Source organism: Lepidochelys olivacea (assembly GCF_965140295.1).
Source record: "Lepidochelys olivacea isolate rLepOli2 genome assembly, chromosome: 3".
Classification (NCBI taxonomy): domain Eukaryota; kingdom Metazoa; phylum Chordata; order Testudines; family Cheloniidae; genus Lepidochelys; species Lepidochelys olivacea.
Window position 1 is genome coordinate 95,797,364 of NC_140413.1, and position 24,707 is coordinate 95,822,070.

At 39.1% G+C, this 24,707-nt stretch overlaps 1 protein-coding gene across 8 annotated transcripts in view; it reads left to right on the top strand.

The window, feature by feature from the left end:
* The window catches only part of NKAIN2 (sodium/potassium transporting ATPase interacting 2), a gene marked incomplete at its 3' end in the record, with an annotated part of 793,559 nt that overhangs the window by 344,518 nt on the left and 424,334 nt on the right, over positions 1 to 24,707 (top strand). For 7 of the 8 annotated variants that reach the window (XM_084624348.1, XM_084624345.1, XM_084624347.1 and 4 more), the window contains exon 2: positions 15,953 to 16,090. In XM_084624348.1, coding sequence (XP_084480474.1) covers positions 15,953 to 16,090 — 138 coding nt within the window. Of the gene's footprint in view, positions 1 to 15,952; positions 16,091 to 24,707 lie in introns of those variants that run through there. The other variant, XM_084624341.1, reaches the window with a different exon arrangement.

Below are 24,707 nucleotides of genomic sequence, written 5' to 3' on the forward strand. Positions count from 1 at the left end.
ATGCTGCACTAATCTGACAGGTTTTAGTGATTTTTTTTTTCATTATAAGGTACATGTAGTGATTTATTTATACTGTATTGCAGGATTCTGGGTGTATACCCTGCAGCAGTAACAGATGTGTCACCTTCTGGTGCTCTGCCAACTAGTGTTCATCTGCTAAAAAGGCTAATTAAAAATTAAAGTATGTTTAGGATGCTTTTAAGGCATCAGAAACACCATCACTTTGTTGTTATTAATGTACCTCATAGACTTACATTTTTCATGGCATACATTATAAAAGCTTGGTAATCTAGTTAACTGACATATTAATTAGTGATAAATAGATGGCTGCCTGCTTCAGGTTATTGCAAATGAGGGGAAAGTTATTTAACAATCTTCTTTGGAAGCACTGAGTATTTGGGAGACAGCATGGCTTAGCAGATAAAGCACTCAGCTGGACCTTAGTAGATCTCAGTTCTATTTCTGGAGTGGCTGCTGGCCTAGTGGGTGACATTTCTTCACCTTTCACTTCCTCAGTTTCCCCATCTGTAAAGTGGGGATAATGATACGCTCCTTTTGTAAGGCACTGAGATCCATGGATGAACAGCACTATAGAAGATCTAAGTGGTGGTCATGGTGTTGCCAGGTCCTGGCATCTTTCTCTTTTTAACTAGTGTATCTCCTATTTTTTTTTTTATTTTCATTAGGTGCTTGCTTGTATTGTGCAATGTGAGATTTAAGTTGTACCATGTCCTTAGAGAAATCAGAGAAGCAGAGTAATCAAGAATGGGGAGTTCGTTAGCTCCAACATAAAGACACCCATCCAGTGACCCAAAAGAAGGGTTTGAACTAAAATCAGATCCAGAGTTCTGGGGTCTTTTGATCCAAGGTTTTTGATTAGGCTTATTTTTATTTCTAAACTATTGACTGTCTCTTTCATGTTGCCCACCTCTTTGATATCTGTCCATCCATGTATTAATCTCATCTAGTCAATCTCGTAAACTATTCAATAACTCTGGGCAATATTTTATTTTATTTTTTTGAACTAGCTTTATCATTAAACAATGAGTTTATTCCATATATACAAGTGTGACCCAGTTGAAACAGAAGGTGTATAAGGACTTTCGAAAAGTACAAAATGAGTAAGTGAATGAACCCTAATTTTCATGGAGAACTCCCTTAATGCTTAATCTTTCCCTTTAGCCATTAGACAGCATCTCCCAGCAGGAGACTAGTTTCTGATTTTTACCTTAAAGGAATTTAAAGGAGCATAATTATTGAAATTATCATATTGATGTGGTATTTTATAAACGAGTTTAGCCTCTCTAATTTAAGGTTACATTATGTTCAAATAGAACCCCAACCGACTCTCGTTGGTGTCTGTTTTCGAAGTTTTTTTGTTGAAAAATAGTCACTTTTAGATCAGAAATCGAGTAACCAGAGAGATTGAAGTGTTCTCCGACTGGTTTATGAATGTTATAATTCTTGACATCTGATTTGTGTCCATTTATTCTTTTACACAGAGACTGTCCCGTTTGCCCAATGTACATGGCAGAGGGGCATTGCTGGCACATGGCATATATCACATTGGTAGATGTGCAGGTGACCCCCACTGTTCCTCAGACGTTCTTGTTAACTCCTGGAAATGTGCTGGAAATGGCCAACCTTGATTATCACTTCAAAAGGTTTTCTCTCCCCCCACCCCACTCTCCTGCTGGTTATAGCTCATCTTAAGTGATCACTCTCCTTACAATGTGTATTTTTTCATGGTCTGTGTGTATATAAATCTCCTCACTGTATTTTCCACCTTATGCATCCGATGAAGTGAGCTGTAGCTCACGAAAGCTTATGCTCAAATAAATTGGTAAGTCTCTAAGGTGGCACACGTACTCCTTTTCTTAACACGGCTCCTACTCTGAAAGTTGAAAACCACAGCTTTATATGGTACCCATTGTGAGATTGGAGTCATTTCCCTGATCCTTGAATGGGAAAAAAACTTTAAGCTTTTTTAAATAGGTACATATGAGGACCAAACCTATAGGCCTCACAAAGGGAAAATTCCCATGGACTTTGCTAGTTTTGTCTGCATAAGGGCTATGTGGATGGGGTCTATGTGAACTGTTTACATTCTGAAACTATTCTCTGCACTAAAACTCAATATCAGAAGGATCCCCTGTATGTATATATTCAGTTTTATAAAAGCAGAAGTAGATACCCATCTTGTCCTGCCATAATTTAATTTTACAGTAAAGTATACAAACTGCTATTCTCAATATAAAAGAAATGTGTACCGGAAGATAAATCCTTACACAGCAACAACAAAGCCTGCCCAACCCTCACTCTCCTCCCTTTTCTATAATCTCCTCTTCCTCCAAATATCTGAGAGAGAGACTGCAATTTGTAACATACTTTAAAGACATCTGGACTTTGGACACACAGCCTACACAAGATCAGGAATCAAATTCCCAAAATGAGGACCCACAGGGAGAACAGCAAGGCAGCCCTCTATACTACAGAGATTCCACTTCAAGTGCCTCAGCTGGTCTCAAAATATGGTGTAGGGAAAAGGCTGTCTGTCAAGTAACCAGCTCCCAAGGAATTTAGAGTCTGTAGATCATAGAATCATAGACTTTAGGGTCAGAAGGGACCATTATGATCGTCTAGTCTGACCTGCTGCACAACGCAGGCCACAGAATCTCACCCACCCACTCCTGTGAAAAACCTCTCACCTATGTCTGAGCTATTGAAGTCCTCAAATCAATCAACTTTCAGTAGGTAAAAACATATGGTGGAGTAAAGAAAAGAAATTTCAAAGTAACGTGTACAAAACTCTGCCTTCTCTCTTCCAGAGTAACTAATTGTTAGTATTCTAGTACTCACTAGAATTGATAGGTCTCTTCCTTGTTTTTGGTTCCTTGATTTCCATAATAATTGATTTAGTCCTTGCACTGAATGTTTTCTTACCAAAAAATGATGATGAATTATGCATGGTGTCTCCCCGCACAGAACAAGCTGAAACCAGTTGACAGGAAAAGCATCTGATCAATTTTGTATCCCACCACAGTGATTACTGGTATGACCTTAGCCCACTTCCCTCCCTTCCAACTGCTTTTTGCAGGGAAGCGGGAGAAAAGGCCAGGATAATATTGCATGTTGGGTTCTGTAATTATTATTTTCTCTACTCTCCAGCTGGAAACTGGTGAAATTTTCAAAATTTTTACCCAGAGAGATAGTGATTTGCCTAAATTCAGAGTCTGGTGTAGAGCCTGGAACAGAACCCAGTGCAGTATTTAAAGCATAGACCTTCTACCATATCAGTTATATGGTTACTTACGGCAGCCTTCTCAGATGTAAGAGGAGCATATACTTCTTAGACAGAAGATACACTGGTGATAAGAAAGTTAATGCCACCTCACAAACTAATCTATAATTCCACAAGCAGGCACTAGCATCAGATGTGAACAATGTTTTTAAATGAAATAACTCCTGGAAGGAATGAAGTAGTTGTTCCCTCAGCACATGAGGGTTTAAATTTTCGTGCTCAGCAATGTCTGGCTTTGGGGTTGGGACCTGAGCAGGAAGGTTGGCAGAGGATCAGAAGTAATGCTGTCAGTGTCGGAGGCTCTCACCTCAGAGAGTGGGACCAAGCAGGAGGCCTGGCAGCAACAGGCATTCTTACCATTCCTGAGGTGACCAGTATGAAGTTAATGTTAACATTACTGAAATAGCTTGTCGAGGAATGCCAGCTATTCACAGTATGAAGCCCTGAAATTGGTCCTCTTAGTCCCAGCATTAGCAGTTTGAAGCTGTGGTTTACGTGATTATTCGAGCAGCTTACTAAGCACACTGACCTAAATAAACTTGTAACACCCCCTTCTTGCTCTTTATTGTTCTTTTGTGTTTGTTTTTACCTCTGCTTAGGCTTTCTCTAGTGCTCTGTCACAATTCCTGGTGTAGCACTGTCAGTAGCACTGTAAGTTCAATGGGGATTGATCCTGTCTTAGAACAGCAGGGATGGAGAAGGGTGACTGTGCTTTGTCTGCACCGCTTTAAGCTCTTTAGTGGAGCCATAGCCTTAGTCTCAGTCTTCTAGTCTAATCCTTGTTAAATGGGTCAAAAACAATTGTAAACAACTCTCTTTCTACAGATCATGACTGGATAAATGATCACATTTTGTATAGCTCTCAGAGGTCACTGACGAACAAGTCAGAGCACTCTGAATGGATAGATTTAAGCAGCTAACCTAATATTATCAGCCCATTTTGTAGGAGGCACTTTAGAAGAGTTGGCCTCAGACAGTTTAATTTGCCTTTCATAGTCTGTCATGATTATTTCTTACAACAAAATATTCAGTGCAACAAATTAGAGTGTGCTGCTTTGGTCAGGCTGCATTCCAATTCCTGCCAGGCCACTGCTGGCTGCCTTAAGCACTTCCAGCACAATAATTATTGCCGAGTTTCTCGACTTCATCAAACCAGCAAGGTGATCACCCCCCTGAAACAGCTGGGGATATGAGGTATGGAAAAGTGAAAAGAAATTGCTGCAACTCTGTGCTATCATGCCAGCAAGTGCCACTTGAATGATGGCAGCTATTGGCAGGGGAGGGTTCTGTTGGAGGAGCGCTTGCAGCAGTACTAGATTATAGCTTTTGCTGCTTCCAAGTGGAATTGTGATGGGCACCAAAGTAAATAAACCAAATTGGAGGGCAAGAAAAGTGGAGATTAGAGGGCAGATGCAATAGGGAAACTATGAATTGTGACATTATAATGTTTACTTCATCCTATAGGCTTGATACTTTTATGAAGCAACAAACTTACACGATCAACAATGTGGCATAAACTAAGCAGCTATATTAGCCCCTTATTTTGTCCATGGCACATTTAAATAAACAGGTGTCATTCTTTTTCTTTTTACTACTTTAGTGGTATTTTATTATATGAAGTGTAGCAGCAAAACCAAAGTGATAAATACATCTTGCCATAGCTGGCTTTTTACAAAGATTTAATCTTCAAACTAGGTTACCTGGAGTCTGTCACTGTGCTTGAGTGAATGTGTGTGTAAACAATGATGAGCTGATGCAGAGCTGGGTGCTCAGCACTAGTGGGAGTTGTGTGTGCTCAGCAACCATCAGAATCAGGCCCTAAATTAGTGGAACGTTGGGCCTGATTCTCCTCTCATTTATCTTGGTGTAAATCAGAGTAACATTACTGACACTAATGGAGTAACATGAGAATAAGGGCTTGTACACGCTAGCACTTACTTCAGTATAATGTGAGTCACTCAAGGATGTGAAAAAGCCAGCCTCCTGAGTGACATAAGTTACACCGACCTAAGTGCCAACGTGGATGGCGCTATGTCAGCGGGAGAAGCTCTCCTGCTTATATAGTTACTGCCATTCAGGGAGGTGGAGTAATTATGCCAACAGGAGAGCAGGAGAATTGTGTGTGTGCAGGTTCTTGTTTTGTTTAGGGTGTCTTTTTTTTTAATGTATGTGTTGCTATCTGTTTATATTAGAGAAGGCAGATTGAAGAAGTTCACCTTGCACTACAGCTGTACTACAGACCATCATAAACCTCATCACCTTCTGGTTGGTCAGAACATTATTACCAAAATTTCATTTTGGCAAAATAGGCTGTTGCTTTGAAGTGAAAATGTGTTTCTGAAACACATCAGTTTCCTCAGAACTTTCTCTCTCTGACCCAAAAACCTTCAGAGAGACAGTGGCCAGGAGAGTCAGACTCACTCTGTATTGGAGTACTGGTTTGGGATGTGGGATAAAACACAGCTTTAAGTCCCTGCCCTGTGTGATTTGGAGTGATCTGGGATGAAAAAAATCTGATCTGAATGAGACAGAGAAGGGTCTTAAACCTGGGTCTCCCTCATCCCAGGCCAGTACCATAATTACCAGTTTATGGAGTGTGTGACATTTGCAAAATCAGTCAAAAGGTTTTGAGGTTTTTCCCAGTGCAAAATGAAAACAAATTTTGAAATCATAAAAGTTGCTGCAAAATAGAATTGTCATCATCTGATGGAGTTGATTCCACATTGACTGGCACTTGAGGAAGCTCTGAACCCTGCACAGATGAGGTTTATCTTAATGATCCAAATTTCCATTGTGCCAGAGGAGCAGAGCTGTTGACTTTGGCATTCATCCTGGCGCTTTAAGTGATCTTTTTTATGTGCTGGGCTCAGCCCATTGAATGCCTTGAAGATAAATCCTGAGACCTTGTGCTTGACTCATTGTTCGGTGGGGATCCAGTGAAGAAAGCAAAGGACAGGTCTGTTTTCTGTAGGCCACGTTGCTGAGATGTGCTGCAGTGTTCTGTACCACATGGAGTTCCCTAAGGGCTGATGGCTTCATGTCCAGGTAGTAGGCAAAGTTTAGCAGTTGCAAACTTTTTGGGAGATAACTGATATCCCATCTCTCTCTTCTACACTACCAAAGTGGTCAGCAAAGTTGAAAGATCTGTGTATAGATAACGCTAAGGCTTGAAATCTAGTAAATACTTCACAGTGTGTAATGATAATGAATATTCTAGCAGGAGTATATTAAAAATAATTTTATAAGGTCAGATGAAGTCAGGCTTCTGCATATTCAAATTTGATGTGGAGTGAGTAAAGTGAGCAAAGCAGTAAGCTCTATGTGCTTATCAGTTCCAGCATGGCTTAGCTATTTTTCTGGCAATAGCTTAGAGTAAGCTTAGTATGGGAATATAGGTAAAACCACCTTCGTGTCTAGAGACTGGCTATTTTCACCTGATATATTCCTTTGATACCATTCCACATTGATTTTTACCTTCATATCTCTCACTCTTACATGGAAGTTGATGGGAGTTAGGTGCCTAACTCAGGTGCTTTTTAAAACCCACTAGGTATCTATCTCCCTCTTTAAGTGCCCAGATGCCTTTATAAATCTGGCCCAAGGGTCCTTAAAAATGGAAATCATTAGCACAGATGGAAAGACACTGTTCTGCAGTCAATGTTGTGTTGTGTTGAAATGTGTGATGAAAAATATGAATGTGTGCATCTAAGCAAGTATTTTAGGTATTTTTGATGTATATTCTGTCCTTTTTGTCTAATATGTTTTAACAAGATATTTTTTCCATTTGTCTGCTTTTAAATAATTCCTCCGCCCCCTAAAAAAAACCCAGTTTATCATTGTTGAGTGATTGAATCCTGTTCTGGGCAAAAAAGCAGGATTTTTGCCTCATAACATGGTTTCATTTTTAAGGAATAAAATGAATTTCCTATCTTGAGGTGACTTATCAGTTTGAGTCTGAGCCACTTATGGTATCTTTGCTGATTTAATCTATATCTCCTAGAACTTATAGAATACAAGCATGTCTTACTGAAATCATGCATAGCTTGGAAATCAAATACTGTATAGTGTAATATTGTGAATAATAAGCCTGTAGCTTACAAATTGTAGCAATGCAATAGTTAACTTGGGTAGAACATGATTTCCATAGAGTTGACTCTTCAAATTTTCTTGCAGAGATCCAAACTGGAATGTTTGTGGTATTTCTCTGAGTCTGTGTTACTGTGTGTCAGCCAGAAAAACATAGCTACTTTAACCCTTCAAATAAACCATTCCACAAATAATTTTGTTCTGTTTTTCTATATTTTCAATATTGATTTCAATTACAACACAGAATACAAAGTGCACAGTGCTCACTTTATATTATTTTTATTACAAATATATGCACTGTAACAATAATAAACAAAAGAAATAGTATTTTTCAGTTCACCTCATACAAGTACTGAAGCGCAATCTCTTTATCATGAAAGTGTAACTTACAAATGCAGATTTTTTTTGGTTACATAACTTCACTCAAAAACAAAACAGTGTAAAACTTTAGAGCCTACAAGTCATAGAATCATAGAATATCAGGGTTGGAAGGGACCCCAGAAGGTCATCTAGTCCAACCCCCTGCTCGAAGCAGGACCAATTCCCAGTTAAATCATCCCAGCCAGGGCTTTGTCAAGCCTGACCTTAAAAACCTCTAAGGAAGGAGATTCTACCACCTCCCTAGGTAACGCATTCCAGTGTTTCACCACCCTCTTAGTGAAAAAGTTTTTCCTAATATCCAATCTAAACCTCCCCCACTGCAACTTGCTCAGTCCTACTTCTTATTCTGCCAATCACTAAGTCAAACAAGTTAGTTTACATTGATGGGAGATACTGCTGCCTGCTTCTTATTTACAATGTCACCTAAAAGTGAGAACAGGTGTTCGCATGGCACTTTTGTAGCCGGCATTGCAAGGTATTTACATGCCACGTACGCTAAACATTCGTATGCCCCTCCATGCTTCGGCCACCATTCCACAGGACATGCTTCCATGCTGATGATGCTCGTTAAAAAAAATAATGCGTCAATTACATTTGTGACTATACTCCTTATGGGGAGAATTATATGTCTCCTACTCTGTTTTACCCGCATTCTGCATATATTTCATGTTATAGCAGTCACAGATGATGATCCAGCACATGTTCGTTATAAGAACACTTTCACAGTAGATATGACAAAATGCAAAGAAGGTACAGAGGTAAGATTTCTAAAAATAGCTACAGCACTCAGCCCAAGGTTTAAGAATCTGAAGTGCCATCCAAAATCTGAGAGGGACGAGGTGTGGAGCATGGTTTTAGAAGTCTTAAAAGAGCAGCACTCTGATGCGGAAACTTTTTGTATTTTGTGTTGTAATTGAAATTAATATATTTGAAAATGTAGTAAACATCCAAAAATATTTAAAATAAATAGTACTCTGTTGTTTAACAGGGCAATTAATTGCACGATTAATTTTTTAATCGTGCAATTAATTGTGATTAATTTTTTTAATCACTGGACAGCCCTACTAATTACAGTGATGATAAAAATGTATTTAAATAACACTGCTGCACATTTAAACAAAAGTAGCAATACGCTTTCTTCAGGATTATAAAAAGAACAATTTTGAAAAGCAATATAGCTGTATGTGAAATAAAAAAGGGAAATTACTAGGTGTAAAATTGGCGACTTTTCCATTTTTTTCCCTCTTAATGCCTGGACTGTTCACATTTTTGTGGATATCGGTGTTGTGTTGTTTTCTGGTGGGAGTAAAACCTTTTGATCCTAAATTGGCAGCAATTTTCTCTATTTTTTGCATATGCCATTAGTTCATCCAGGGGAACAATTCTTTTGATAATGTACTGAAAAGACCGGAATTTTTTATGGGTCCATGGGGTTCCACATGTGGATAAGTGTGTCTGCACATAGTCCTCTACAGGATTAGAACCTTAAATGTCTCTAAATTATGAGTAATGCTATGAAAAACAACTATAAAAATTGCATACCAAACTTGCTCAGTTTACAAAAGATGTTTTGACCAAGTGCCGTCCTCTCAAATGCAGCCTGGGGTTTGAAAGTCCAGCTAGAGTCTTAGTTTTATTTCACCAGGAATAATGATGGCAGTTGCAATTTAGCTAATAATTCCATTCATTATATAAGTGAACCTAAAAAGAATTCAGCTTATTCTCCCTTTGCAGTATCTCTTTTGCAGGGCAAAACTAGTGTTTTAAAGGTATTTTTGTAATTATATTTTTTTCAGGAGAGTCAGCAGCTAACACTCTGAACACACACAAGGAGCAGATATGTTGAATAATAGGGTTCTATTTGTAGGCCCATATCCTCCAAGTTGTTGTAGGCAAGTGGCCTGCTGTGCCCATGAAAAGCCCCATTGGCTTCAGAATGCAGGAACGGGGCCATACACAGTAAATGTTCTGACCATAATTATAGTAAGGACCCATTCCTACACCCAATGAAGTCAAAGGGAATAGTCGTAGTGCTAGGGTGTCTGTAATCTCCTTGAGGGATCCCTATGGCATGCTTCCTACAAAGCAGTCTGCCAGCAAAGAAAAAGGGATTTCTTGCTAATTATTTCTAGAATCAACTGTATTTGTAACCAGCTTCTTCAAAACTTCGGACCCAGCCCAAGAACTTGTTATGAGTACCCTTGTGTCCATATTTCCTCAGGAGTCTTTGTTAGAACTGTGCATATAGTTCACAATGAATAATTTGTATCAAATTTAACGTTTTGTTCTGCTCATCAAACATCTGCAAATAGCTCACAATTTTCTAATTTTTTTATAAATAACTTGATGTGATTTAACTTTTTAAGCATGTTTTTTAATTCTGCGGATTGATCTCAAACCTTTTTTTTAGAGTGTTTGATGTTGGTTAATTTAATGGGTATTGTTTCTGTTTCCTGAGTCTATAATCATTTTGTCTCCAACTCAGACCAACTAAATTTTTGGGTTCTTCAGATTCTAGTCTGTCCCTTTAAATTAGCTTCAGATGAAATTTCTGCTATTAAAAATTACTCCCTTGAATGTCAATGCAAAGTGAATGAGCATGGCTCAAGGGAATTCATTTAAAAATTTGACTGACCAGACTAGGGGGGGAAAAAGCCCAGCTGCGTTCATAACTTCTGTTGCTTTTATAATTATTATTATTTTTAATCTGGTCTCTTCCTTTCAGCAGCTGGTCTTTTTCCCATACTATTTCAACTATATATAGTTGAAATATATATAGGCTCGATTCTCTTTGTTACGTCAGTTTTTTCACTGGGGTAACTGCACTGAAGTCAATGGAGTTACACTGGAAAATCAGGCCCTATATCTGCATTTACCATCCAGAATTGTTTAAAAAATACGCTTTTACTGTGCAAACCACCAAGGGAAGAAATGAAGGCCAACATTCTCAAAATTGAATGCCTGGTAACACAGTGCTCTTGCAGCTCCTGTTACAAAGGCATGTCGAACTTTAGGCTCCTGACTTTGAAAATGTTTGCTCTAAGTTTACAACAATCAGTGTATTTTCAACAAAGCAATAAACTTTGCATTTTAATTTATTTCAGTTCTGTTCTGCACACTCATCTGGGGTGTCTGGAAAAAGTGTGTATAAAGTTTCATCCCATCAGGTAACCTTAATATTTGTCCAAAGCAAAAACTTTTTAAAGCTAACAATAGATGAGAGCAGTCAGATTTGTATTTATTTAGCACATCAGCCACAACTTAGACAACGAAAATCCATCTTTAGGCACCTAAATAGAGGAGAGCTGATTTTTCAGAGGTGGTGAGCACTGACACTAGTCACACACCCATGTCGTGCTCAGCACCTCTCCAAAATACAAAAACAACAGGAGTACTTGTGGTACCTTAGAGACTAACAAATTTATTTGAACATAAGCTTTCATGGGCTACAGCCCACTTCATCGGTTGTATGCAGTGGAAAATACAGTAGGACGATTTTATATACACAGGGAACATGAAACAATGGGTGTTACCTTACACACTATAAGGAGAAAAGGAGGTCGCTATCTTAAAACAAAAAAACTTCAAATCCAGACTCCAGCGAGAAACTGCTGAATTGGAATTCATTTGCAAATTGGATACTATTAATTTAGGCTTAAATAGAGACTGGGAGTGGCTAAGTCATTATGCAAGGTAGCCTATTTCCTCTTGTTTTTTCCTACACCCCCCCCCGATATGTTCTGGTTTAACTTGGATTTAAACTTGGAGAGTGGTCAGTTTGGATGAGCTATTACCAGCAGGAGAGTGAGTTTGTGTGTGTATGGGGGTGGGGGGGATGTGAGAAAACCTGGATTTGTGCTGGAAATGGCCCACCTTAATTATGCACATTGTAGGGAGACTGGTCACTTTGGATGAGCTATTACCAGTAGGATAGTGAGTTTGTGTGTGTGGTTTTTGGGAGGGGGGTGAGGGGGTGAGAGAACCTGGATTTGTGCAGGAAATGGCCCAACTTTATTATCATGCACATTGTGTAAAGAGTTGTCACTTTGGATGGGCTATCACCAGCAGGAGAGTGAATTTGTGTGGGGCGGTGGAGGGTGAGAAAACCTGGATTTGTGCTGGAAATGGCCCACCTGATGGTCACTTTAGATAAGCTATTACCAGCTGGACAGTGGGGTGGGAGGAGGTATTTTTTCATATTCTCTGTGTATATATAAAGTCTGCTGCAGTTTCCACGGCATGCATCTGATGAAGTGAGCTGTAGCTCACGAAAGCTCATGCTCAAATAAATTGGTTAGTCTCTAAGGTGCCACAAGTACTCCTTTTCTTTTTGCGAATACAGACTAACTCGGCTGTTACTCTGAAACCTGTATGATTTTAGAACTCCATCTTTATAACTGAATTCAACAACAAAAATTTCTTCATGGCATCCTGACACACACAACTATAACGGCACAAGTCTATCTCTGAACTTTGTGATCCACAGGTTTCCAGTTTAAAGAAAACAGTCATAGAATAGCCTTAGAAAAATGACAGGGTTAATATGGAAAGAGAAATGAATGAAAATATGTTAAGTGAAGATTTACTATAGAATCTCCTCTTACTCAGTCTGTATAGCCTTATAAGCAATTTTTGACAGAACTATTAGATCTGTCACAAAAAAACCCAAAACTTTGGTATATGTTGATGCGATTTTCTTTTACCCTTACAGTTACAGTGGGAATATTAAGTTCCCTACTTTTTTTATAATTAACTACAGTACTGCTATTTTCTTCTATAATTGGTACACTTATCTGTGTGATTTCCTACTGTTTGAATGATTTGCCTCATCCCCTCTATATTTTGTAACTGACTGACCCCCCCCATAGTTGTTCTACTAGAAGTCTGCACAGTTTATTTTCTTTTTACAACTGCTTTGCCATTCTCATTTTACTGTTTTTTCAGCTGATGAAAATAAGAGCTCTCTGTTATGAATGAACATTTTCCAATTGTTAGACAGTTAATAATAATGCTTTAGATATAGCAGGTATTTTGTTGATACTCTTACTGGATTTCACAAAGACCTGCACAGCATCACAGATGGATCTCATTTATATACATTAAGAGTTAAACAAATTTTATAATGATGCATTTGGAGGTTTAGGGGGATTGGGATTTTGTGAAACTTGCAAAACAGCTTGGTCTCTTAGTCACATCATTGCCATTGCAATTAGCATGATATGTCTTGCTTCTTTGGGAATTCTTCTGACCTGTAGTGTTGCTGAAACTGTGATGTATAATATTGTGAACCGGGCCTGGAGAATCCTGGGTAATTTAAGAACAGTGGTTGGCTAGCTTGGTCTATGACTCTCTCTTAAGCAAAATTCTAAGCAAAAGTCAGGATGGGCTATCAATCTAATATTCTGTACAGTGCTAACTTGCCTTCAGAGAGGAAGAATTACAGTAGTCATGATTAAATCTGGGATTTTAAAAGGAACATGAGAAATTCAGTGGGTTTGGGATGCTCAACTCCCTTTGATTCCTTTAAAAATTCCAGGCTAAGAGGACAGCATTTGTCCATAGACACCATATAATTACACTTTCCTCCTATAAACTGGGGGGAAATGTGGTATCTCAGTTATCACTATGTGGCAGTAATGGGCAAATGCTGTCCTTTTAGTGGTGATGTATGTATTTAGTAACTTTTTAGCAAGGTCTTGTTGTATTTTGCTTCTTGAATGCCTTTGTGGACAGGAAAATACCTCTAATAAATTGTACCACCTAAAGAATTGCATTGAACTAAAATCAATTATTCAGCTAGCACTTAATTTCAGACACAGATATTAACTTTTAAATTAACTAAAAGTGTTCATGACAAAAACACCTAATACAATTGATCCACTGCATTTTATAAACTGAGTAAATATTCACCAACAGATTTTGGGGTGGGGTGGAGTTGCAACTTCATATAGGAGCAGCTGATTTAAAAGAAAAAATCCTGGTTCAATAAAGTTTCTGTCTGCTCAGAATTCTCACTAGAAGAATTGTCTAGTAAAATAGGCTTGGTCAGGGAATTTTTTTCTCTAGAAGATTCATTTAATGTTATCAGTGTTGTTTGGATATGCAGTTCTGAGCATGCACCAGTGTATAGAGCTGCATGTTAATGAAATGTCACTACACCAGTTAACACATTCTGCAGAATTCTGAAAGGTGTTTCTATTTAAACCAAACTGACGCTTAGTTTTTCTTACTCTGGTCTAGCTACTTCAAATGTTCTTGTTTGGCCAGGGTCACCAACTGCCCTAACTTGGCTGGAGATTAACATGATGATGTAAATATTTCTAAAAAAGAAGCTATCTTGAAGATTGTGTAGCTATTCGCATTTGCTGTGTAACTTACAGCAGTGGGGACATTATTACGGTTTGGTGGGGCTATTCCCTGCCAATGATGCATTTTATATTTGATTTGCGTAAAGGTAAAGTTTTTAAAGTTTGCATCTGTGCATAATATAAAAATAAAAAACCCAACATCAAACAAACTACTTTAAAAGAATGTCAAGTTTGCAAAGTCAAGCACTCACAAGTTAGGAAATGCCAGAATGAAGGTTGCGTGCTCACCTTAGTTCAACGCCTTTGTGCGTATGCACAATAGGATACAGTCTTCCATGACAGGGCAGAAGTGGGGGCAGAGGGTACGGAGAGAGGAAAATGTAAGCTAGGAAGCGAGTCTCTATAGCCAAGTTAAACAGAAGGCAGTAAGTATTTGGGAGTAGGGAGAACTACAGTGGCAGAACGGATAGATTAGGGGGAAAACCGAATGAATCAGTTCTGCTGTGAAGGAGAAAGAGGGATGGAAGGAGATTGCAGGATGAGGCTTACTGATGGGAGAAAAGATGTTGAGGTGAGATATTGTAACTAGAGCTGCGCAAATAACTGATTGTTCAGTTTGCTGGTAGTGCTGGAGGGAGGGGCAAATAGAAAAAAATAAGAACTTTGTTTTGAGTCAAAAGATTATTTTGTTTAGATTTGGGCATTTTTAACCTTCTATTAATAAAAGCAAAGGGAATGAAGAGCTAGATTCATAAAACAGAGGCAGTGGTGTCCCCTTTATCCCATAGCCAAGTGGTTAGGATGTTCACCTGGGGAATGTGGGGGAGATAGGTTCAAATCCCTTCTCTTGGCTAACCCTTGGGCTATAGGTTATTCTGGGGTGGGCTTCCCTCAGTGTCCCCTGTTGAAGCTGTTCCACTTTGGCCCAATGACTATTCAAGTGTATCAGAAAGAGAGAGACTCTATAGCCTGGTGGTTAGAGCACTCACATGAGAACCAGGTACTGATCCATGCTCCAATGAATATTTAATTATTTATACCAAATGGGAACAGCTTCAGCAAGAGAGATTGAGTGAGTCCCACCCTAGAATATCTAGTAGTCAGGTGGTTAGGGCAGTGACCTGGGAAGGGGGAGACCTGGGTTTCTGTCCCCACTCCAAAGCAGGGATTCAGACCTGGGATTCCCACATCAAGGGTGAGTGCTCGAACCACCAGCCAACTGGATATTGCGCAGGTGGGGGAACAGAGGGGTGGTGAACACAAACGCCTCAGTTTTTGTGAATGGTGCTACTCCCTTGTGAATATATCCTGAAAAAATTAAATGTTTCATTTTGATAGTGTCTAAATGAACCACTTCAACATTTCCAGGGGGAAAAAATCATTCATTTATGTTTTGACTAAAACAATTTGCCAAAATCCGCACAGCTGTGGAAATCAGTTAACCAAATCAGTTGATCCAATATGATTTTTTTTCATTGAAAGTTTCAGCTGAAAATATTTTGCTGAGCTCGAGTATTAAACCCACCACTGACTTTCAGCACCACCGTAGAAGTACAACATTTGCCAGTGTATGACAAGATGATTTGTGCTGTTTCTGCTGCAAACACAACATCCCTGTGAACAGGGTCTGGTATCTCAGCAGAATCACCCATATGAATATTTTAGCTAACTGCATATAACTCAGTAGACTGTCAGTGAGAAATGCTGCTTTCACTAAAACCAAAGGATGAAACATCACAAACTCATTTCATTATACTGCTGAGTGAACTAGTTTTAAACTTAGGGCAATTTTCTTGTTTTGGGGAGGGAACATGTCTTCATATCTGGTTTTTCTGGACTGTTCTAATCTATGCATTCTGATGCTTTTAAATCCTAGGTTTGTGTGCTGGAGAGGCAGATATTTGACTTCCTTGGTTATCAGTGGGCACCAATCCTGGCAAATTTTGTGCACATTATTATAGTCATACTTGGCTTATTTGGAACCATCCAGTATAGACCTCGCTACATAACAGGAGTGAGTATCATTTATGTTTTTATTTTCTGAGCATCATAAAAATGGGAGAGGTGGATGTGCAAACCTTACCCTTTTGCTTAGGAATTAAATATACATCTTACCCTTGTTTAACCTGCATATGTATTTATTTTACAACTGTAACATTGTTATGCGTCACCTATCATAATTAAATAGCACCACGAAAAATCAATAATCTCACAACATATATGAAAATATGAATATAGCATAAAGCTTAATTAGTTCACATTTGTAAAGTACTTTGGAATCCCCAAAGAAGAGGTTCAAGGTTCCTTCCCCACTCTGAACTCTAGGGTACAGATGTGGGGACATGCGTGAAAGACCCCCTAAGGTTATTCTTACCAGTTTAGGTTAAAAACTTCCTCAAGGTACAAACTTTGCCTTGTCCTTGAACCCTATGCTGCCACCACCAAGCATTAAACAAAGAACAGGGAAAGCGACCACCTGGCGATGTCTTCCCCCCAAGCCCTACACCCCCTTTCCTGGGGAAGGATTGATAAAAATCCTCACCAATTTGCATAGGTGAACACAGACCCAAGCCCTTGGATCTTAAGAACAATGAAAAAGCAATCAGGATCTTAAAAGAAGAATTTTAATTAAAGAAAAAGTAAAAGAATCACCTCTGTAAAATCAGGATGGTAAATACCTTACAGGGTAATCAGATTCAAAACACAGAGAATCCCTCTAGGCAAAATCTTAAGTTACAAAAAGACACAAAAACAGGAATATACATGCCATTCAGCACAGCTTATTTACCAGCCATTTAAACAAAAGGAAACCTAACACATTCCTAGCTAGATTACTTACTAACAAGTTCTAATACTCCATTCCTGTTCTGTTCCCGGCAAAAGCATCACACACACACACAGACTCTTTGGGTCCCGTCCCCCACCCCCCGCCACTCCAGCTTTGAAAGTATCTTGTCTCCTCATTGGTCATTTTGGTCAGGTGCCAGCGAGGTTATCTTAGCTTCTTAACCCTTTACAGGTGAAGGGGTTTTGCCTCTGGCCAGGAGGGATTTTATAGTTCTGTATACAGAAAGGTGGTTACCCTTCCCTTTATATTTATGACAAGAGGTGATATAGATAATACAAAAGATTATGCACACTGGATTTTACCTGTTGATCAGTGAATTACTGTAACTTTTATTGACTATTTCTTATTAATTCATGTTGTTTAGAGTGCAAAAATATGCCTGCTTCTTACAAATAAGACCATGCCCCTACCCCAAAATATAATGCATGTGATGCACAGTATTGTGGGTGTGTGAGGAGAGAGTGGTAAGGAAGTGACAAAACAAAAGTAAAAAAAGATAGTATGTGCATCTCAGGAGTTGACCTGTTTTTTTCCCCTTCATCCATCCTCCCTTTAACCTTTCTGCATACATACTAACAAATTAGACTCTGTTGGACTCTGTAACCCATTACAATTTTAACTAGGTTTTAGATTTACATTTTTAGCATTTTGTTTTAAAAAAAGAAAGATATAAAAAGTTTAAAGCTCAAAAACGTTGCTCAGAATGTCCTTATCTAAAAATAAATCCATAATAAAAAAAATACTAATTCAACAGTACAGTGTAGATTTTTCACAGACACAAATGCAAATCAGGAAATCCCAAAGCTGCTGTTTCATCATGAACAGTAATTCAGCCTTCAGGCATACGCCTGTTTGTCTGATTTGTATTGGTCCCTATGGAGTCAGCTGTGGCTTTACCATAAGCCTGTTCTGGAGTTAGTGCATTGTTGAGATGCTCCTGGTTCAGCCCAAGAGTGAGATTGTAACTCCCCTTGCTGCTCCAAGGAGGGAAAGGAGTAAGTTGTGTTGGGTCTGTACCTGGCTCTGAAGAGCTGGCATCCCCTCCTACACTGTTACACAAGATGTGGGCAACTGGCCAATGAGATAAGGGATCATGATGGTCTCCTTACGTCCTTGCAGTCCCTGAGCCACAGTTTAGTCCTATGGTATTAATGTTAATGAATGAATATTAGTATGTGTAGGAGTGAAAATGTGCTTCTGTATATATGCAGTAGTGTTGTAGCCATGTTGGTCCCAGGATATTAGAGGAACAAGGTGGAGAGGTAATCCTTTTTTATTGGAACAACTTCTGTTGGCGAGAGAGAAGCTTTGGGTCTGAAGAAGAGCTCTGTGTAAGCTCAAAAGCTTGTCTCTTTCACCAACAGAAGTTGGTCCAATAAAATGTTACCTCCCACACCTTGTGTCTCTATCCTGAGATCTACACAGCTGCAACAACACTACAACACTGCAAACATCTTATATATATGGAAAGTGTGTGTCTGTGTGTGTAAATATTATACTTGAGTTTTTCATCAAGTCTCACCTTCTGCAATCCTGTGATTGTGTGAGAATCACAGCTTTCCTTTTCTGAGAAAGTCAGTTTCTAGTCCTTATTATGGTTGTGGGGGAGAAAGCTTTTAGGGTGCACTCAGGTCCTGTTTTCAAGCTAAGAAACCATAAGACAAATAGAAAGAACCCAACACTTATTTTTAAAATTCTTATGATTTACATTTTCGGTCAGCTCTGAAGAAAAGAAAACACTCACTTTCACACCTGGAAACATTAAAAGGGGAAATAGGATTTTATAAAATTTTTGCTTTTAAAAAAATATTACCTTTGGGCTCAAAACCACTCTAAGAAGTTTAAGCACAAAGAATTTATTCCAAAAATGCCAGAAAATAGAGGCTTATATTTAAAAGGGCCGCTTCAATAGGACAAGGCACCGTTTTCTGCTAGAACCAGGACTATACCTGAAATCAGAATGAATTCAAATTCTAGAAATAAATTACACTTTAAACTCCTGGGCTGATTCCATTCCTACCACTCTTTCCTATTCATCTTCCCATATGCCCTCTCTTAGAGCTGTCCCCGACTTTACTCTTTGTTGTAAAGGGCCCTGTGACCTGGCATCCCTCATCTAGAACTGAAGTATGTGTTCCCACACATAGAGCAGGTGCCTGATGCTGCTGCACCCCTGCAGTTGGACAGGGGTGGGCAGTAAGTAGCCTGATTGTCCCAAAAGACATCTAACAAAGGGAAACTCTCCCTCTGTCACTGCAGCAGCTGCATAGAGACCACTTCCACCTTAGTGCTGTTACTAAGAAATCCCACTAGGAATTAGAAGTTGCCCCAGCTATCACAAAGTTGCTAGGAGACCAGTCAGCCTGTCACCTGAATGTAGTGGTATAATGCGTGTTTCACGTCGGCTGCTGCTCTGTTTGGAGTGAGTGTATCTGAGGATGGGAGTAGACTGATTCCTGCCCATCATGGTTTTCATGGGTCCATACCATGTATTCCATTGAAGCTAGGAGATGGAGAGAATTTCCACGTGAAGAATCAGAAGGTGGGTGCTCAGTTCCCAGTTCCAGGAGAGCACAGTAAGGAGTAAGGCAACAGTCTTCTGGGCCTGGGGATGGTAGCAATGAAGTTTGCTTATTTCCAGAGGTGTGGGTAGGAGTCGATAAAACTCAGACTGCCAATTGAATATGCAAGGCTAAGGACAGCGATCTTCTGTGAACGTACCCTGCATCATCCCTACTGCTCAGTCATATCAGTATCTGTAATATTTCTTGTTTCTACAACACTAATGCATTTTAATTTTATATAACATGCTTAATAAAGGGTATCACACATTTTCTAGAGACAGTGAATCACAAGTTAAAGAAAACGGAAGGTGAGATTTAAAGAAATAAGTTAGTGTCTCAGAGGGATGTGACACAACAAGTGAATGAGTGACCTTAAACTCTGGAGAATCACAAGAAGCAGAGAGAGAGAGAGAGAGAGAGAGCAATAGAAAGCCAAAACTGGCATACTGGGGAACAGGTGAATACACTGTCAGGTCTTGGGAGATATTTTAATTGAAATGGGAGATGGTAGAGGCAGACAGAGAAGGTGGTTAAGGTAATATTGCAGGAAAGAATAGTATGGCTGAAGTTTAGAGAGCAGATATTAGAGGATTGTCAGCATTCAGAAGTGACATGATGGAGATGTGAATGTGTTTTTAGCAGAGCCATCAGTGGGGAAAGGCAGTATAGATGTCTGGGGCTCCACCTAACCAAGGGGCCTGGGAAATTGTTGATCAATCTCTTCCTCATCCTGGACCACACACAGCAGCTCAGTCTCTTCCACTCCACTTAGGAGACTTCCTGCAGACTAGACTCAGAATGCACTGATATGTGCAGTCACAATTCCTGCTCTACACCTGCTTTGAAATGCAAGAAGTAGGAGAAGGCTGCTGAACACATTGATGCTGTCTGGCTCCTGCTCTGCAGAGAAGTTCAGCATTTTTATTCATCCTTTTTCCACCCTTCCAAGAGCTCTGAATATGAGGGGCAGGGGATGTAAATATTTGCAGTAGGTGCTATTCCTGGCTCCTGACAAAGAAGGTGAAAACATTTAGGGAGACCCGCAGTCTCTAGGGATGATGAGGTGGTAAAATTGAACTCTATGTTGCTCTTTTTGCCCTGGGAAGAAGGTACAAAAATGTAAAATGGAGTGATGTGAAGGAATTAAGGAGAGTTGATGGGGGATAGGAAATGTGTATCCGGGAATTTGAGGAGAGAGGCCACTGGGTGTCAGTCTTACATAGAAACAGATGTCAACTGCCACTTTGGAGCTTTAGTCCTGTTGGTGTTGGTGAACCTAATTCTTCTAGACTAGAGCTTGTTCCACAATATGTAAATCCTGGATGTGTGCCTGCCAGAAAAGACCAAGATAAAAGAGAATTTTGACAGTATTTTGGAGGTGGTAATTGGCAGCCTTTCAGACAAGGGATGGGGAGGATTTGCAGGGAGAGGACAGGGAAATGGATTAAAAAAGTGGTTCTCAAACTTTTTTTTTTTTTTGTGGACCACTTGAAAATTGCAGAGGGTCTCGGCGAACCACTTAATGATCTTTCCAAATGTTGTTTGTACCATTAGCTAACTATTGTAAAGTGCTTTGGATAAAAGTGCTATATAAAAAAACTTAATAATAATTGGTTTTTTGTTCTACAAATAGAAGCACACAACTCAATATTTTAAAATCAGTAGTCTGACCTTTCTAATGCGATGGGTGCGTCCTTGATAACAATAGACATGTTTAATAGTTGTTGCTAGTGTGGATGTAGAAACCAGTGTGAACCGAGGTTTGTTTTTGATAATTACAGTACTAGCCAAATGATGCCATAGACAAAAATGTTCATAGCTTCTCTCCCCGGCCACGGCAGCCCCGAGCTGGGGCTGGGAAGGCTGGGGGGTCTCCCCCTGGCATCTGCAGTCCTGTAGCAGGGGAAGGTCGCCTCTTTCTCTGGCTGCCACTGTCGTACATATCCCAAATTCCTCCCCCACCCCCTCTTCTCACCCCACTGCCCCCTCTCACCTGCCCCCTATTCCCCATAAGGCCACCACCTCACCTTACATGTACATCTTCTTCAGGGTCCAGGCACCTAATCAGTGGAGCCACGCCTGCGCGGCTCCACTAATTAGGTTGTGGCCCTTCATTCTCTTGTGTGCAGCAGCCCAGGCACGTGCCATAGAGGGAACTATGGACCACAGTTTGAGAACCTCTGGATTAAAGGTTTGAATAAGATTGCTGGTCTTGGGAGTGAAGAGACATGAGACAAGAAGACATTTTTAACCAGAAGAGGGATTTCAATTTTTTAATCCTGCAGTAGTAGGGAACGATAATGTAACTAAGCAGATTTTAAAAATTAGCACTTACCGAATTTTTAAATTAAGAATAGATATAGACTGTATGTGAAACAAACATACAAAGAGGATAAGAAACAATGTAATGTTGCCATAGTTTAATGTATTCTGTTATATCCCTCTATTAGGGATAACAATAAGAAAAAATAATAATAGTAAACATTAATGGAGACTCATGGACCTCTGAAAGTACTAACGAGCATAATATGCTGGAGAAAAAGAGCAAAGACCTCAATTTACCACAACACAAATTTGCAGCCAGTTAAAGGAGGACGAATCTTATATAGTTTAATACTTGGCTGCATTAAGTGTTGGAGAAAAGAACAGATTATCATTGGTACATTACTTAATATGTAATTGCTGATATATATTAAAAGAGCGAGAGAGAGGCAATTACCTTATGTCTGAGCTTCTTGCAGCATCATCCGTCTGCTAGACCATTAGGCCCCAGAGAGTATAGCTGAGCTAATCCATGCCTCCTTTAAAGCAAAGAATTGCCAACTGCCTCAAGCCCTGTAGGTAGACCAACTCAATGCCCCAAAGTGAATTTATCCCTGAATCTTGGCAGATTCCAGGAAGTATTTCAATAATATGTTGAACTACACATGGCAACTTAGTACCCACTATATTTTTTAAAATGTTCATGGTAATGCATAAAAATGTGCAGAAGCTCATCTATAACATGCACATATCAGGATATTGTCAAATAATGCAGCTACAAATCAGCTGTACAACAAAAATGCTTAAATGTAAGCCAATAACAAACAGGAATAATAGTGAATCTTGAGTTCTGGATCATCCTGTTCTCTGCTACCTTTTTCACATTTAAATTTAGGTTCTGTGTATTCAGTGAGTTAGGATTCATCAGTATTGGTTTTGGTAAAAGAATTTCAGTGATTTTTCTTTACTCCCAAATATCTTATAACAGAAGATAACACAATCGACTGCCAGTGCTTTTCCCAAGAAAAGCTATTTACTCACAGTATGAGAAAAGCTTCTTATTTTCAGCATTTTCTAGTAACATTTGTTGTGACGTTAAGTCTTGCCTTATTGACCCCATTCAATTTGCTTTCCAGAGATTTGTTTTCTTTAAAGTAAGGCAGTACATGTCTTCAAGCCCTGTACAGGAATTATCCAAGACAGATATTTCCACTTTTACATTCTGTATACCTTTGGGGAAGGATACTCCTTTGTGATTAGTGTATCTAAAAGAAGGCTAAAAGGGAATGAAGTCCCTTACATATTCTGACCAGGCTATGAAGCTTGATATTCTGGAGGTTCAGGAACCTAGTATCCTAGCCAGAAGCAGTCACTTAAGTGATGACTCCTTGAGAAGTTCTTGTCTAGATTACGATCCTTTAAGACAAAACTTTCAGCGGTTCATTTTGCCATTTATGGTATGCTGCAGCACCAAATCATAACATGAGTTAAGGGCATTACAGCCTCAGAGAATCAGCTGATGCATTTATTGCAAGTACAAAAAACCACAATAGTATGTATAAAGAAGCATTTGGTCACACAGTTTACCAGTTTGAAAGCACAAATTCTAATTTGTGTTCACAAATAATAGGCTTTTGTACACAAAATTTGAAGCCCGTGTTGCTGTTGGTAGCACAGTTATGGAAGTGTGGGACCTGAACATTTTATAAACATATTGCCTAAGAACAGATAACTTTCTTCAACTTCTCATTATTTGAAATTATTTCCCATAAATATTTGTGACTCTTTGCTTTATAGAGGAGCAATGTCTTCTGAGCACTTGCTATTTGATTTGTTAGTCAGTCTAGATTGGAACATAAGTTATATGTTCCCCCCCTCATTCCCCAACACACACACACACACACACACACACACACACACACACTCTAATTAGAAAACCATAATTCTTAGATACAGGCTTCTGGTACAAAAACATTTTAAAAATACAAAATTTCCTTTCTGCAAATATTATCCAATATCTGCATCAAATTGGCTGTTTCCTTAAACATCCTGCCAACGTCTTCATTTGCTAAAAGATCTGTTGAAAGTTAAAACACAAGGGAGGTGAGCACAACTGAAGGGAACCACTTAAAATTTTGAATAAGTAGTTGTTGGAAACATTTTGCAGTATTCACATAGTTCTTGCAGTGTGATTGGCTTTAGTCAGATTGGAAATATTATGAGACTTGCCTTTTAGTTTGTGTTTTAATACTTGTGTTTACTGTCCTAGAAGGAAGAAACCAAGAAGTACATGATCACGGCTATACATTAGAGAGAAATAACAGGGTGCCAGATAAAAAATGAAATAGGTGCACAATCAAGAGTGCTATAAATATCTATATACCAACACAAGAAGCTGAAAAAGCTAAAGTAGGATGCCTGGCAATAGAAGAGAATTTTGACATAAAAGAATCTCTGAAACATGGTGGAAGGCCACACGTCAGTGGAATACTTTGTCACTGGTGTGTACATTATACAAGGAAGACCAATTTGGCTTTAAAAGTTGGGGAGCAGTATTGTACCTAATAGATGTCATAAAATCTAATGAGAGGGATTATCCGAGTGGAGAGACCCATACAATAGAAAGTATATAGCTACAAATCCCAGATTATAAGAATACAAATACACTAGTAGATTTATGTTGCTAACTTTTTCACCGGAAAGATATTGAGTGTGCAATGGAGAGCAAGATCAGAGGCAACAAATCTGTAATAATGGGTGACTTTAACTACCTGCAGGCTGATCAAATGTCATGTCAGGGCAAGATTTAGAGAAGCAAATTTTCAATATTTTAAGAAATTGCTTCTTCGAACAGTTAGTTCAAAATCAAACAAGAGCAGAGGCTATTTTCAACTTAGTTCAAAGTAGTGCACAGGAGGTGGTTCAAAAAGTAACTGTACTGAGTCAAGAACTAATAG